The sequence below is a fragment of the Syngnathoides biaculeatus genome, chromosome 20 (genome assembly GCF_019802595.1).
Source record: "Syngnathoides biaculeatus isolate LvHL_M chromosome 20, ASM1980259v1, whole genome shotgun sequence".
NCBI lineage: Eukaryota > Metazoa > Chordata > Actinopteri > Syngnathiformes > Syngnathidae > Syngnathoides > Syngnathoides biaculeatus.
The window spans coordinates 8,084,552-8,100,601 of NC_084659.1; the positions used below are offsets into that span (position 1 = coordinate 8,084,552).

Below are 16,050 nucleotides of genomic sequence, written 5' to 3' on the forward strand. Positions count from 1 at the left end.
GAGAAAAGGTCTCCGTTTTGCCACAGTTGCATGCGGCATCTCCGGATGAGCACATCTGCAGCATTTGTTCCATGTGAATGTGGCGACTATTTTTGGAAAAGGCCGTCATGTCGCACAAGGGCACACAGGAGCTTGGCCGCAGACGGATGCGAGCGACCTCATCCATCCTTTTAGGACTTATGAGCTGGGAGATGCTTCATACATGTGTGTGTAAGCAGATATCCAAAAGTTATTGCCGGTGTGGCGGCCTAGCGTTGGATGACAAAGGCTGAATGGACCCACGGCGCGCGGAATGTATGGTGCCTTCCAAAGACAGAGTGATGCAGCGTCGTGGGTAAGTGGTTAAAAATATGCGGCCCGAGCGCCCACCATTGTTGTCTGGTGGGGGGGGGGGGGGTTGGGGGGGCATCCCAGATTAGAAAGTTGCAGTTTGGCCCGGTAAACGCGCCATTTTTATGACCTCCCCCGGCGTTCGTTTGAACGCAAAGACGGAAGGGCATCATCGCACCCCGTAGTGGAGGGCGGCTCGTTTTGCGTCAGTGAGTTTGGATGCTATAAAAAAAAAAAAAAAACAATTGAACAATTTTTACCTCCATCAAGAGAAAATCTCAAATTCGACCTGAACCGGAATGATCAGGTTTGGAGGTTGATAAGCACTATGGATAATAAAATCGGAATGTCTATATTTTGTCATCATTTCCTACCCATAAGACCTAAACGAGTCTCATCATCCTCACAAGGGTGCACATAAAACATGATGAACTCCGTTTCAAATGAGGAAAAACTGTTATTTATTTCCCCCTACGAAGCAATACAAAAGGGATCCTGCGTAAAGTTGAAGTGATTTGAAAAAGTGTCCGTCAAACAGGAAGGCTCGTTCCTACGTTTTCCCAAGCCAGGACCCCGTCTTCGGAATCGCGCTCACTGCGCGGCGCCGCCCGTGTCGAACATCTTTTTGCGGCCCTCCATGCCCGACATGGCCTCCACGTTCTTGCGCCAGTCGCCCACTTCGCTCGTCAGCACCTGGGAAGGGAAAAGCGGGAGATCTTCCGTGTCAGGCCGCAAGGGATTGTGGGAGTCTGTGGAGGGGGGAGTACCTTGTCCTGTTTGACGTCCTCCTTCTTGACAGACTTGAGGTTGGCGCGGAGGTCCATGGAGCCCTTGTGCTTGGAGCCCAGGAGGGCCCTCATCATCTCGTCGGCGGACACCCTCACCTTCCTCAGGGCCGGCTTTTTGAATTTGCCCCCGAGGTCCTGCACCTTCAGCTTCAGCTCACGGATCTACCAAACAGGAAATCCGACTCTCACAGGTGGAAGATGTGTAACAAATCGCTCCAAATTCACTCGACATTGATGCCATGGTGCTATCCCAAATCATCTTTTCCTATTGAAATGAATGGAAATGCCATTCATTTGTTCCAGTTAACCCCACAAATTGCAATTTGTCTTTTAATAACAACACTGCAGGGCTGTACTTTGTAAAAACATACAGTCGTAACACTGAAAGTGGATTAGTAGAATTGGCCAATTTGTCAGTTATGACTGATACCGAATTCAATGGGCATTGTGTGCTTAGTCTGCCAGCCTTGGCCATTGTCTGTCTACATGTGTTGTTACCATTAGTGTTCCAAAGTATTGCAATGTTTACAATTACATCCATGGGTAAGTTTCTTTCATCTTGTCCCATTAGAGGTCGCCACAGCGTGACATCTCAGATGAACGTTCATATTTATTTGGTAAAGTTTTTACGCCGGATGCCCTTCCTGCCGCAACCCCTCTTGGGGAGTAGAGGCCTCAGTGAGATACGTACTCACGAGCCCCGGTTTATCAAACCAATGCTCTAATCACTGAGCTATGGGGCCTCGTTTATAATCACGTCGATATCAATGCTAATTTTGTTCGCCCATCTGTGGCAATGGCCATTGTGTATTAGCTTCGCTTATTCTAATTTATTCTAAATCCACGGCATAAAACTCTTTAAGGGAGCAAACGATGTTGAACGCAGAAAGATCGCGAGAAACTCACATCGATGTTGTGCTTGTTGACTTTGGATTCACAGTCGTATCTCTCTTCGTCCACCACGTCGATCTTGGTGTGCAGCTGCTTGCACAGGTTCTGGGGAGGCCAAAATGTGTCAAGACGGTTCTCCGGGTCTTCCATTGCCGCTCGACGTACCTGCAACTCGTCCAGCGACAGCCCAGACAGCTGCAGAGGAGGCAGCTTCTCCTCCAGGTAGCGCACTTTCTCCTCCTCCCTCTCCTGCCTCTCGTTCTCCAGATCCTCGCAGGCCCTCGTCAGGAGCAGCATCTGATCGGACGGAAGCTGATGTCAATCAAAAGGGACGGCGTCCCGATGCGTTCGTGTCAGGAGTTGCTCACCTTTAAGGAGAGCTTGCGGGAAGCCGTGATCTTTGACTTCGGCTGGAGAAAAGTTCTTTTGTCAGTGTTTTAAATTTCATTAAATGCATTGTTTTTTAAATACCAGAATAACCAGAATATTGACGTGAACTAAAAATATTGAGACCATTTTAAAAAATATAAATGCAAAATGTTCAAGTAAATAACAATCTTTTAGAAGCAAATCATTGTACAAAAATACCTACAAAATAATTGAATACTACTAATGTTATATAAATAAAATATTCATAATTCATTGCAACAACAATACATAGCAATACAAACACTTTCCCTGGGGAAAAAATATGCAAAAGTCTAGAAATAATGTAAAAACATAAACTATGGTTAAAAAGTGTCCTTTTTTTACAAAAAATAAAATAGTTGATGACTTTTTAAAAGTTCATAAAATCCAAATTAAATTTTAAAAAAATTAAATTCTGATTATGTCTTTTTTTTTTGCTGATTGTAAAGCATGAACATTTTGCGGGGAAAAATACTTCTGCACCTCTCTCAGATCAAAAACACAAAATTCTGCAAAACCAAGATAGAATAATCGGAATAATTACAATAAATGTAATTAATTGAAAGGTCAACAATGTAGAATTTTTACATTGGTAGCACTTCAGACAAACATGCATGTAAAAAAAACAACATTCCCCAAATTGTATTGTATTGTTTTTATGGCTCAAAACACCAACAAACAATCGACCAAACTTGCCACCATCGCAACCTTTCTGTCACTTTCAACGCTGACCATCATTTCCAACAAGAGTGCGTGTCATATATGGTCAAACTACACAACTGTGCTCGTGAAAAGATAAAAGTTATATTTATAGGATGAGCGCTCACGTGGATGCTGATAACAACAGGGGGAAGGGCGCGGTGGTGGGGGGTAGATAAGCTGGAGCCGGTTATTAGGTGTACACTCGCAGCAAGGACGGCGTGTCCCCTCTCACCAACATGGAGGATTAGCGGCGAGTGACTACTCACCTTATCCCACTTGGCGTTGATCGCTGTCGTTCTGGTCTGCATCTGCGGCGAACGGGACGCGTCGGGGATGAGGCGGTTGATTGGAAGGAGGCACAAGCAGGATTAAACGGGGAATTGCGGCACGACTTTTAAATGTTTATTTCCAGGCAAACTGAGATGGAGACGTTCTTTGAGTATCTTTAACTGCTTGACCCAACTGCGCATTGATTTTTCTTTTTTTTTTTACCATGTTTTATAAACAAAACTTGACCTTTTCCCACTCTTACTTCCTTCTTTTTCTTTTTTGTCTATGTCAGTCAGCATTCCTAAAACACAGTATTACTTACACATAAAAAAAAAAAAAAAGAGTACTTACCTTACCTCGGAGTGCCTTTGGAGTGTTCTCAGACTCGGACAGCCCCCGACAATGGACCCCCTCGGACAATCGCCGGCTTTATACCAGCCCAGCGGAGGGCGAGATATAGCGTCTGGTCCACCAAGAATGCGCTGGCACGGGGCCCAGTGGTGACATCTGACCTTCCCTGACACGACCAGCCAATGGGGGGGGATAAAGTGCAAGAATAAGTCCGGATGAGCCCCGGGCTACTCCAGAACACCCGCTTGACACATTCTTGGCCCTTGCTCATGAGAATAAGGGCAAAATAAAGGGTGGAATAGCAGCAAATGCAGGGAGGATGATCTCGCTATCTGTCTGTCCCTCCATCCCGAGTGTTCTGTCATTGCTCTTCAGTGATCCTAAGCAGGTGGACGCGCTATTCCTGATGCAACCCAACCCCGCATACGCGCACGCTCACAAAGAGAAGATGATGTCACAACTTCTTGTCGTTGTGTGCCATTGTTTTTTGTTTGTTTTGTGCCACATGTGTCTTAATGGCTTACGCTGGTGACAAATGGCCTGTAGCGCCATTAAAAAACACCAGAATGTGTCAAATGAATGACTGAATGAATAAATGCTGATTAGTGTTTGGTTTTGAAAAATTGATTAATCGACAATTTTACAAATAAGCATAATCGATAAGAATGAAACGCGGTTGTTAGGTGTCGTACCAAAACTGGCCAGACGATGGCGGCAAAGCACGTTTTTAACGATGCCACTGCCTCACTCAATTATCAATGGCAAAAGTGGAAGTTAAACCGGAAATTTCACAATAAAACGTCTTTTGTGCCGTTGGGGGTCATTTACTGTTTGTATTGGTTTTTTTTTCCCCGCTCAACTTTCTCTGATATAGGTTCATCCAACTTCTGACAAAACAGGTGAGAAGATTTCCTCCCAGCGCAGGTAAACACCGGAATGGGACTTGGACCACTTTAAACCTTTATAAAGTATTTTGTTGAACACAAGACGCCACTAAATGTGTTATATATCTTATATTTTATTTTTAAGCTTTGTTCGTGTTAAAATACATTCTATAATATTTGTCTAAATAAGGCAAGCTATGAAAAATGTCTAAAAAATGTGAACAGAACATTTTATGTTTGCATTTTGGGGTATAATTTTCCTTCTAATAATACTAATAATACAACAAATAGATTTTTGAACACACACACACACAAAATTGAGATGACGCTAATACCGGCGGGGCAGCTACAATATTAATTTGAAATTGCCTCGCGGGCCAAATATAAGAGTTTGACACCTATGAAATAGACGTTTTGACATTTTTTTTATTTTGAAGGTTACATTTCCTTTTTCCCCCTCGCTGCTTCTGGTGAGTTTGACACTCATCCATTGGCGAGAGAACCGCGTTTGTTCCCGTGGAGGGGGGTGTAGACGGGTCGACAAAAAAATAAAATAAAAAAAAAGAGGGGGGGGGGTGAGCACTGGTCAGTCAGTCCAGTTCCCCCGCGGAGGGCCCAGGATAGGCCGTGAGACGTGTGAGGGAGCCACGCGGAGAAGCAGCACCTCCATTGCGGGCGGGGGATGCTGGGGGACACCCGACGAGGGAGAGACGGCGGACGGGCTCGTCTGCTGCGACGATGGTGACGAAACCCCCGCGTGCGCCTCGACAATGACGCGGTTCACCACTTAAACTGAAGCGCCGCAAATCAAAACCGGTCCGGTGAGGCGAGCGACATACCCGACCGACGTGCCACCGACCCAGCCCGACCCGGCCGCCGCTTTCTGCTACACTGCGCCCTCCGCGTGTGCGGGATGAGGCTGCGGCTCCGCTGCAGCGCTCCTCTCTTTTAAAAGCGGCGCTCGGCGAGGGAGGATGTTGAAGCGGTTCTGCCGGGCCAAACTGTCGGCGTGGGCCGCCCTGTGCGTGCTGCTGCTGTGCTGGTTCTACGTCTTCCCCGTGTACCGGCTGCCCCGGGACAAGGACATCGTGGAAGAGGTACTGAGGCAGCAGGGCCACGCGTGGAAGCGGAACCAGACCGGCGTCGACCTTTACAGGTACACGCACACAACCAACTCTGTGGTACTTTCATTCTATTTGGGTCTATAAATTCCATCACTTGGGTCCAGATAATTAACAGAGGCAAATCCGATTATGGTCATGACAATAATAGAGCCGAAAGTCAAACCTCAGCAATACTGTACAAATAGATGGAGGCGAGCAATCAAGTACTGTATACAGTACCTCGACCAAGGCATTATGATCAAAAGTAGGGAGGGAAACAAAACACAAAATATATATTTCCCAACACTGAACCCATTTCCTACCAAAGCAAGTGCATGACTTTTATTTTTTTGTTCAAAGCCTGCTCGTTTTTTTTTTTTTTAATGACGACACGCTTAACGTGAGGACAAAGCGCCAAGCTAAAAATACATTTTCAAAAGTATTTACAAAAATGCATCCATCGCTCCACACTCCCAAAATATTATTAATAGCGACTAATTACTTTTGGTATTAAAACATGTGAATTTAAACAGTGGGAAGCTAAAAGAATATATATATTCATATATAAATGTCAAATGAGTTAGCTTAACACTTTTACATTGGCAAGATGATAATAATAATAATAAAAGGTTGTGTATTGTTAGCTTACTTGGCATACATAACTTTTCCATTTTCTCCAAAACGTGACTAAATTTCATATCAACAAGCTAAAAAAAATTATAAATGTTTGTTGGTTGTTAGCTTTTGTAGCTAACTTAAACCTTAGTTTTTGAACAAAAACCTAAATATGAGACTGGCAAGCTTGAAAAAAAATGTAGCTTTTAGGTGAATTGTTAGCTGAGTGGCTAAATAAATATCATGTTATTGTTCTTTTCCCGCGCCATGGTGGCTCAGCTAGTAAAGCGTTGGCCCCACAGTTCTGAGGATCTGGGTTCAATCCCGGCCCCGCCTGTGTGGCGTTTGCATGATCTCCCCGTGCCTGGGAGGGTTTTCTCCGGGTGGGCGCTCCGGTTTCCTCCCACATCGCAAAAAACATGCAACATTAATTGGACACTCTAAACTGCCCGTAGATGTTATTGTGAGGGCGGCTGTTTGTCTCTATGTGCCCTGCGATTGACTGGCGACCAGTTCAGGGTGTACCCTGCCTCCTGCCCGTTGACAGCTGGGATAGGCTCCCGCACTTCCTGTGACCCTCGTGAGGATAAGCGGCAAAGAAAATGGATGGATGGATGTTCTTTCCTCTTTTCAATGTGCTTTTTTTTAATATCCGTATTTCGCACAACTGCAACGACAATTTGACACAACAATTTGCTCTTCCCAGGAAGCTCCTCAGCGACTGCTGCGACCCTCAGCGTCTCTTCGCGCTGACCAAGGAGAACGCGCCAGTGGGCCAGGTGCTGTGGTACGACGGCGAGTTCTACCACTCGCACACGGTCAACAATGAGACCCACTCGCTGTTTGTCCAGGTGAGCAAAGATTTGTTTGGGGGGGTTTTCCCCTGCACAGTGAACACAATATGATGCTGCTGTGCGTTTATGACTGGGAGATTCCGGCCAATAAAACAGATTGTATGGAATTTTTACGGATTTTACAGAGGAAATACAGTGTTGAAGTCCAGCTGTTACCTTCATTGAGCCTAAATGTCTTTGCATACACGATGGGAAGATAAAGCCTCCCAAATGTTGTTGTTGTTTCATTAAAAAAAAAAAAAAAATCAAATAAGACTCCTTTGTTCCACAACAGAGGTGTTTTGGGCTCGCTCCAATAAGCCAGATGATCACCGAGGCCTTAGACCACTGCATTAATATCCTGCTTCAGGGGAAATGAGGGGGGGAGCAGATGAATATCCGACCCTAATTTGCAGGCGTGAGCTGTGTTTGCTCATTCATGAAGGGGGAGGTGAATAGAGATACGCATCATAGAGGCAGAGTGGCCACGGTAGACCTTTGCGAGATAATGCTCGGGGCTTTTCAAGGGTTTTCGTAGGAAACTGTAACAAAAAAAGAAAAAAAATAGCAGTATTTTAAATTCAAACTGCGCTCATTTCCATAAATCTCACCCAAGTTTCACTTTTCCACGGCAAAGGTTGTGGAAACGCTCCCGAGATGTGGTTTCTTAGTTTTCCTTTGAACACGTATTTTATGTTGGCATCATGGGGTGTCCTGTGAACAACGGCATTTGTTTTGCATAACCCAAACGTGCAAAAACTAAACCAATCTGAATCACATTTTTTGCTACAATGTTCTTATTCAAGGCGACACGGTGGATCAGCCGGTAAAGCGTTGGCCTCACACTTCTGAGGTTCCGGGTTCAATCTCGAACCCGCCTGTGTGGAGTTTGCATGTTCTCCCCGTGCCTGCGTGGCTTTTCTCCGGGGACTCCCGAGTTCCTACCACATCCCAAAAACATGCAACATTAATTGGACACTCTAAATTGCCCCTAGGTGTGATTGTCTCTATGTGCCCTACAACTGGCTGGCAACCAGTTCAGGGTGTAACCTGGCTCCTGCCCGTTGACAGCTGGGATAGGCTCCAGCACTCCGCGTGGCCCTTGTGAGGATAAGCGGCTAAGAAAATGGATGGATGGATGTTCTTGGTTGTTTCATTCTCAAGATTTTGCTTGTGAATTGTAGTTTCTTACTATTTTAGTTCTTCTTTCAATGACCTGTTTTCATGACATTCCCAAAGTCTCACAATAATTCCCTTTTTTTTGTTGTGTATTTTTAGCATTTAAACTCGCCAAATTTGTCATTTTGAATCTTGACACGCTAACATAATGGAAAAACAACAATACGCGTTTACTTTTTCTTCTGACAAGGAGGATTAACTGAGAAGAACGAAATCCCCCGCAAAGTGCCAGTTCCTTATCTTTGATACCAAGTCCTCCTCGATTTTGCTGCACTTTGCACGTGCTATTAGTGCTACAATTAGCGAGCGGCATTTCTGATTACAAATGCTTCTGCGAAATGTAATCAGTTTGGTATGTGAATGGACAGGAAGAGTCAGGAATTCTTTGCGAAATAAAATGCGCTCTCTCTTTGGTATTCTTTATGTGACATACAGTACGGGAGCATTTCGTTTCGTAAAAATCATGAGAAAAAAAATGAGTGAGTGATCTGAGGGATGCCACATTTCCACCAGGGCCGTGAATGCCTCATTTGGAAAACTCGCTTCTTCCGCCGCACAGGCTTTACTGCAAGACTCGCCGACGTGTGTCTATTTTTAGCACATCATTTTCAGGCTCGTTTTGCCACATTGGTTGCACACACGCCGTAGCGTTTGATTGGTTTGCCCCCCCCCCCCACCTTCCCGTTGTGCAATTCAAAGCTCACAGCACAGACAAGCTTTCGTTCGAAGCACTCTTATTGCATTTGGGTATTAGCTAGGGAATGTAAACATTGCGAGTGGATGCTTGGCTCAGTGAATGAACACTATTCATGTTATGACCTGAACGAAATGAAATTCTAAAATTAGCTCTGCGTTGCACACAAACGGCAGAAAAGAAAATGTTCATGTGAAGTGTAATCATCGTATTGGTTGTATCTTTGGTCAATTTGTGCCTTTCATGGACGTGGCCTGGTGAGGATGGAGTTGGTTTATTTGCGTGTGAGCATCTGTGTGTGAGTTGTGGCCTACAGCAGCTCCTTGTGCTCATTTTCTCATTTTACACCACCTTAATTGCTAAAAATGAAATTCACTTCAGTCGAGTAAAAAAAATAATAGTAAAGTTGAGGTAAAGTCGGCGGAACAGTGTGGAAACTGGTTAGAGCGTTGGCCTCACAATTCTGAGGACCCGGGTTCAAATGTGGAGTTTCCATGTTCTCCTCGTGCCTATGTGGTTTTTTTTCTCCGGGCTCTCTGGTTTCATTCCACATCCCAAAAATATGCAACATTAATTGGACACTCTAAATTGCCTCAAAGTGTGATTGTGAGTGTGACTGTCTGTCTCCATGTGCACTGCGATTGGCTCCCTTGCCAACCAGTTCCGTTTGCCCCTCCTCCTGCCCGATGCTAGCTGGGATAGGCTCCAGCATTCCCCCGACCCTTGTGAGGATAAGAGGCTCAGAAAATGGATGTATGCATGAGGTATAGTACATTAAGTGAACTAGCAGATGTTGCAGCATATGGAGGAATTTCCATGAATGTGTAAAATGCATTACTGCCACCCGCAGGACCGGAGTGGAACATTATTGAGTTAAAATTCTTCAACTTTTTAAAAACAAAATTGCCATAATTTCCATATTTTTTTATGTTACGCTAAGATGTTAAGCTAGTAGTGAAGCTTTGCATTATCTTTTGGCCTTGGCAGACCTGTCATTTTGCTATCTTGTTGAAAGCGGGATTTTAAAAAAATGTCCTGACAGATGCATGACTGTTGTATGATGATGTTGCGTCACAAATGTTCCAAGAAAATAAACATATACGCACCTTATCATTGCATTACAAATTAGTAGTCCAAAACCAGAGCATGCACTTGTCTCCTCCAAATTAATAGAATTTTTTGACGGAAACCAGATGAGGAGAGAGGATTTGTAAATATTATCAGAAGCCGGACATTTTTTTTTCTATATAAGGGAGCCAGCAAGATGACGTCACTCCTTTGACTTGAATCTTCTGGAATTATGTGTAGGAATTCCTATTTGCAGTAAATGTGATTCATTTTTCGAAAATACTCAACAATGAATGAGTTGTTATAATAAAATATAGTCATCAAGTAACCATGTAGTAGCCATTAAATAATCAGATCTGGTGGTCTTGGTCGCTGTCATTTGACGTATTTCCAACAGTTATTAGCATTTTACAATTTTTTTAAATAACTCTGTTCCAGGCCAGTCCTCTGCCGCACCCCCTGAAGAAGTGCGCCGTGGTGGGCAACGGCGGCATCCTCCGGCACAGCCAGTGCGGCCGCGACATCGACCGGGCCGACTTTGTCATGAGGTGACCCCCGCCGCCAGCCGCCTTCCGAGCCGTTCGCTGGCTTCGCGCGAGACCTCGGCATGGGGAAAAAAAAGTCCGGTTTGACTCGCTGCTCGGCTAATTTGAATGAGCCTCGGGTCACAGCGGTTGCTTTACACAGTCATACAAAAATAATTGCGTCAATTATTAAAGCCGCTGATCGCATGCCATTACCATTCGTACGGTACGTTGAGCAACAGTAGATTCGTGGATTCACATTAAACGTGATTTCAACTTCGAGTTTCATCAAAACGCCAGAGAGAATCCGCCTGTCTGAAACATACGTACAAAGGAAGTCGTGCTTAGTGTCGGCCGCATGCACGCGTACGGTTAAAATATGAAAAAGATCAATTGGACCCAGGACAAACCGTCGCTGCAACAAGTTGCGCAAGTTTGACGACTTGCCGCTCATTTGCGTGACTCACCCAATCTGCTTGCGGCGCTTGGACAGCCTCCAATAATGTCAGGGATTGCATTTTTCATTTTTTTTTTTTTTTAAATGCAGGTGTAACCTCCCCCCACTGTTCGGTGAGTACGTGCAAGACGTCGGGTCCAAAACACACCTGGTGACGGCCAATCCCAGCATCATGGAGAAGAGGTGCGCGCACGACAGATCTTATATATTACAAAAATAGCAGGCGAAAGTATTGGGTCTTATAAAAACCTACAGTGACATCAGAGAATGTAAAGAATTAAACTCTTGTGCATCATCATTTCATACTTCGATGCTCCTTTTGGTCTGTGCACCATGGCCACCAGGTGGCAGTAAAACACAGATGTATAGAATACGCGCAGAAGATTTTCACAACTAAGTGTTTTGGTAAACTGAGAGAATATTTGTTTTTGTCTTTTTTTTCCAATGGATAGAAGAATACTACGCCCATCAGTATTTGGTTGTTTGTGTTCAAATAGCTGTTGTTGAAGCGGTTTTGATGAGTGGCTAAATATTATTTGGTGAAATTCAAGATTTGAGTTTGTTTCCAGAATCTCATGACAGCAAGTGTACCTAATGAAGTGTCCTGTCAGATTCCAGAACCTGCTGTGGTCCCGAAAGCCCTTCGTGGACAGCATGAAGATGTACGGCTCCAGCTTCTTGTACATGCCGGCTTTCTCCTTCCGTCCCGGCACCGACCCGTCGCTGCGCGCCGCCTACGCGCTGGCCGACTCCTCGTCCAACGTCACCATGCTCTTCGCCAACCCCGTCTTCCTGCGCAGCGTGGGTCAGTTCTGGAGGGCGCGCAGGGTCCACGCCCGCCGCCTCTCCACTGGCCTCTTCATAGTCAGCCTGGCGCTGAGCCTGTGCGACGAGGTGAGCGTCTTCGGCTTCTGGCCCTTCTCCTCGGACCTGGCCGAGCGGCACCTCAGCCACCACTACTACGACAACATGCCGCCCTTCCGCTGGTTCCACACCATGCCCGAGGAGTTCGTGCAGCTGTGGGAGTTGCACAAAAGCGGGATCCTGCGCGTGAATCTGGGACGCTGCAGTTAAGTGGCCGCGCTCCCCGCATCAAATATTCACGCTTCCTGGGGACCGGCGAGGAGGCGGGGCGTCGGTCGTTACGGAATGTTCCTGACATACGGGTCACCGAACTCCTGATTCTCTGGCGGAAGGCGAGGGGGAGCCACTTCTCCAATAGCGACTCTCCCTGATGACTGTGGTGGTGAAGAGTGTGGAGTTTGAACCGTGTGGAAGGATTTTCCCCGCCTGGCAGCGAGCTGGCCTATCGAAAGACCTTTTTTTTTTCATATATGTATGTACAGTAATCCCTCCTTTTTCACGGTTAATTGGTACCAGACCCACCTGCAAAAAGTGAAAAACCACGAAGTTGAATTTTGTTTTTTTTTTTCTTGCTGGGGATGTCGCATTATACACTATCAAAGCAGCTTCCCGCTACAGTACTGTAATAATGTATGCTGACGTTTTTTTTTTTGTTTTTTTTTTTGCTTCATTGGTCCATGTCGTTACCACTGGGGATGGCGCATTAGTACGTTGCAAATTTTTTGATTTTTTTTTTATTTTCCTTGTGTGTGTGTGTGTGGGGGGGGGGCTCAGAAATCCACGATGCGCCGAATCCGCAATAGGTGATCCGCAAAGTAGAGGGTTTGCTGTACTTCATGTTTTTTCACACACTTAAAATGTCGTAAACAGATGTAGATTATCGACATGTACCCTGTATGACAAGTACAAGAGAAACCGCATTTTTCCTGCAATCATCGTTTGCTTTAGCCGGGTGGCATTTTAATTGGCTTCGTGGGGAGGTGGGGGGGCGCATGGGACAATCAAAAGAAAAAGGGAAAAACACGCCGTCGCCCTCGCTCGGGATCGGTCCCACGCACGACCCAAAGACATTTAAGACAAAGAGCACAACCACAGCGTCGCTGACTGTTCCACTGGAGCCATCGTGTATAGATTTCAGTCATTTTAGTGCGATTTTGTTTTTCACTCCTCCATTTTTTTTATTTTTGTTTCAAAATACAAATGTGATTTTGTGCACAAGAGCCAAACACTGTAAATGCGTCGGAGCAGCTTGCAGACAGAAGAGTGCACTTGATAGAACTGCTGACTCGCCATTTGTTTTGTACAAGATTGTGCCATATTTTCAAAACACTACATTTTCCTTTATCATTTCTCAATCAAGATGAAGGTTGAGTGCCTTTTTGTTTTTTTGGTTTTTTTTATTCAATGTGAATGAATACGAGCATCCCGTGAAGGTTTCTGGGCGCTGTTTTATCAGCCTGATGACACAATCTGTGTTAATTTGTGAAAATGTAAACGTGACTGACGTTTAGTGGCGTCATGTGAATTGCTGTGTTGGTTAATGAAAGAGTAATTTTGAAAAAATATGTTTTCATTCCATTTTTTTTTGTAACTGTGAAGACTGCTGAAATTAGAAGGAAAATAAGAGGTGACCTAACCGCTTTTGGACTTAGAATAAAGTTTCATTTTGTAATTGATCCCACTGCGTGACTGCTTCTTCTTGACTCTCATGTTATGCAAGTTAATGTTTATGACAATTTCATGGTTTTCTTTTTCAATAATACTTTGTTATCTGTCTACATGTGTTGCTGTGCAATTTGTAGTCCAAACTTCCGTTGCTTTGAGGGGTCATAACGCCACGGAAGAGATGCCATTTTGTTTGCTGAATTTCGAATCTTCCCATTTTCCAGACCGTGCGTATTGGTTTGATAGCCATGACTCATCATTTCACACAGGACGCGGAAAACACGAGTACAAAGGCAGCACTTTCATCCATTTCCTGTTTGCGGCCTTGCGTACGTCGTGCCGTCACACTGCAGCGTGTGCGCGGTGCTCGGTCACGTGTTTGAACCCTGCACACAAACTCTCTTTGCTGTGCCATCACGCTGCAGCATGTGTGCGGTACTCGGTCACATGTTTGGACCCTGCACAGAAACTATCTTTTGTTCAAGTGATTTATGTCTCATGCACGGAAATCAATTTGAACCGAGAAATCCAATACCTGGCTACGCTAGTGTCATACAAACGAGTGTCGACCCGTGGGAGGATTTGTAGTCAAATGTTATTCAAATGGGAATTGCTGCCAGGAAGTCTAGTTAATGTTTTCACATTCGACACTAGATAAATATTGCCGTAAAAAGTCGTTAAACTTCAAACTTGCGCAGCTTCGACCATTTCTGTACTTTGGAAGCTGTAAATTGTATCTCCCGGAAAAGCGCTTCTCAGAATTTTAACACCACCATCATGCAGTTGCACAGCGAGCCTAAAGGTTCACTCAAATTGCACCTAAATGGGTGTTTAAAAAGAATTTTTAAAGATGATATAAAAGCGTTTTGAGCACTGTATTTTCTAAATTCCAAATGGAACATTGTTTGATGCAACTTCTTATTCTTCTTCTTTTGGCAGTAGATCACATCCTGCCATCTCAAGTTTTTTTTTTTAAACTTGAAAGACAAGAGAGAGGTTGTATCCGGATGACCGTGCCATTTTCATCCCTTCCCCCATTCAACAAATTCATAATTTACCACACAGCCAACAGTAGGAAGAGAAATGGGGGGCTCGGAAGGGGGCGCCGGAATGCCTCTTGGATGCGTTCCAAAAAAAAGGAGTTTCGCATGGAGAGATGACCCGAGCGGGTCACTTTGAAGAGCACCGACCTTGATTAGTTTCCTCTATCCTTTGTTAAACATATTGACTTATTTACATTACTACCAGCTGGAACAAAAGCGTGAAATGGGGACACGAGTCCGGAGAAGAACTAAGAGGAAGGAGGAGACAGCGTCAACAGAAAATAAGTGTCAAAGTTCTCGAGAGGGGAAGATAAGATCACTGCTTGCCATCCAAAGGTGCTGTGGGACTTGTGACGAAATGTCACCTGGCTCCAAAGGTGAACGGAACCTCTGTTCTACGTTCTGGGAAAGGACCCTCACCGTGTAATTGGCATGTAAATATAATCAGGAAGGCCTGGATGCACTGACTTGGAACTAATTGATGCATAACAGTCATGCATTGCACAAACTAGGATTTAAACGTTACCTAAAGAAAAGTGTGGGGGTGGGGGGGCTCAGTCTGAATTTTTTTAAAAAAAGATAATTTATTCTGCCCCCAAGGCTGATGTCACCCAGAAGCTGGAAATTTTGTCGGCTTGTCTATCAATAGAGCCACAGAAAACTCTCAATACCCTAAAAGCCACCAGATGTCTGCCATTGTGGTTTCAAAACTTCCTGGCATCTTCACTTTAGCGCTCATTAATATAACTTAAAAAGTGGCCCGACATTATTTCCATACACACATGCCCCCACCCCTCCCCGCCCCAACCTCACCCCCGCCCCCCCACGGATAGTCAGCTTCTTTCAGCTTGTCCCATTAGGGGTCACCACAGCGTGACATCTCAGATGAATGCTCATATTTGTTTGGCAGTTTTTACGCGGGATGCCCTTCCTGACGCAACCTCTCGGCCAGTGGAGGTCTCAGTGGGATTTTAAGTGACAACCCTTGACTTACCAAACCAATGCTCTAACCACTGAGCCTTGGGCCTCGAATAGACCTACGAAAAAGTCTCAAGGAGCCATGGCCGTAAGTATGCAGGGAGTTGCCATATTGTTTTCAAGCTGTGATTTTAGGGAGATCCTACTCACCTCCAAGAGTACTTCAAAGACAGACTTCCTCGAGAGATTTTGGACTGTGAGGAGAGGAAACGGGGTACACTCTGAACTGGTTGCCAGCCAATCGCAGGGCACATCGAGACAGACAACAGTCACACTCACAATCAATTTAAAGTCTCCATTTAATGGGTTTGACAACATAGAACTGAAAAGTTTGCAGTGTGGTTCGTAGTCCATCCACGTGTGTACGGGTTTCAGCCTTGCCCTCAACACGGAGCAGGTCTCC

The 16,050-nt window shown here is 45.0% G+C and overlaps 2 protein-coding genes across 3 annotated transcripts; one reads left to right on the forward strand and one right to left on the reverse strand.

The window, feature by feature from the left end:
- Positions 1 to 795: 795 nt before the first annotated feature.
- Positions 796 to 5,984, reverse strand: LOC133493591 (troponin I, slow skeletal muscle-like). 2 transcript variants are annotated; one of them, XM_061807104.1, is made up of 8 exons: positions 5,968 to 5,984; positions 3,741 to 3,906; positions 3,386 to 3,427; positions 2,378 to 2,419; positions 2,175 to 2,306; positions 2,025 to 2,114; positions 1,098 to 1,280; positions 796 to 1,023 (listed from the first exon to the last, which is right to left on the reverse strand). In XM_061807104.1, exons 3-8 carry the CDS (start codon positions 3,425 to 3,427, stop codon positions 922 to 924), a joined length of 591 nt encoding a protein of 196 aa, XP_061663088.1. In that variant the 5' UTR covers positions 3,741 to 3,906; positions 5,968 to 5,984; the 3' UTR covers positions 796 to 921. The 2 variants fall into 2 exon arrangements, with proteins under 2 accessions (XP_061663088.1, XP_061663087.1); XM_061807103.1 differs by lacking the exon at positions 5,968 to 5,984 and adding an exon at positions 5,464 to 5,590.
- Positions 3,932 to 13,626, forward strand: st8sia1 (ST8 alpha-N-acetyl-neuraminide alpha-2,8-sialyltransferase 1). Its single transcript, XM_061807102.1, has 5 exons — positions 3,932 to 5,780; positions 7,049 to 7,193; positions 10,555 to 10,664; positions 11,188 to 11,280; positions 11,709 to 13,626. The coding sequence occupies exons 1-5, from the start codon at positions 5,599 to 5,601 to the stop codon at positions 12,169 to 12,171; spliced, it is 993 nt and encodes a 330-aa protein (XP_061663086.1). The 5' UTR covers positions 3,932 to 5,598; the 3' UTR covers positions 12,172 to 13,626.
- The last annotated feature ends 2,424 nt before the right edge of the window (positions 13,627 to 16,050 follow it).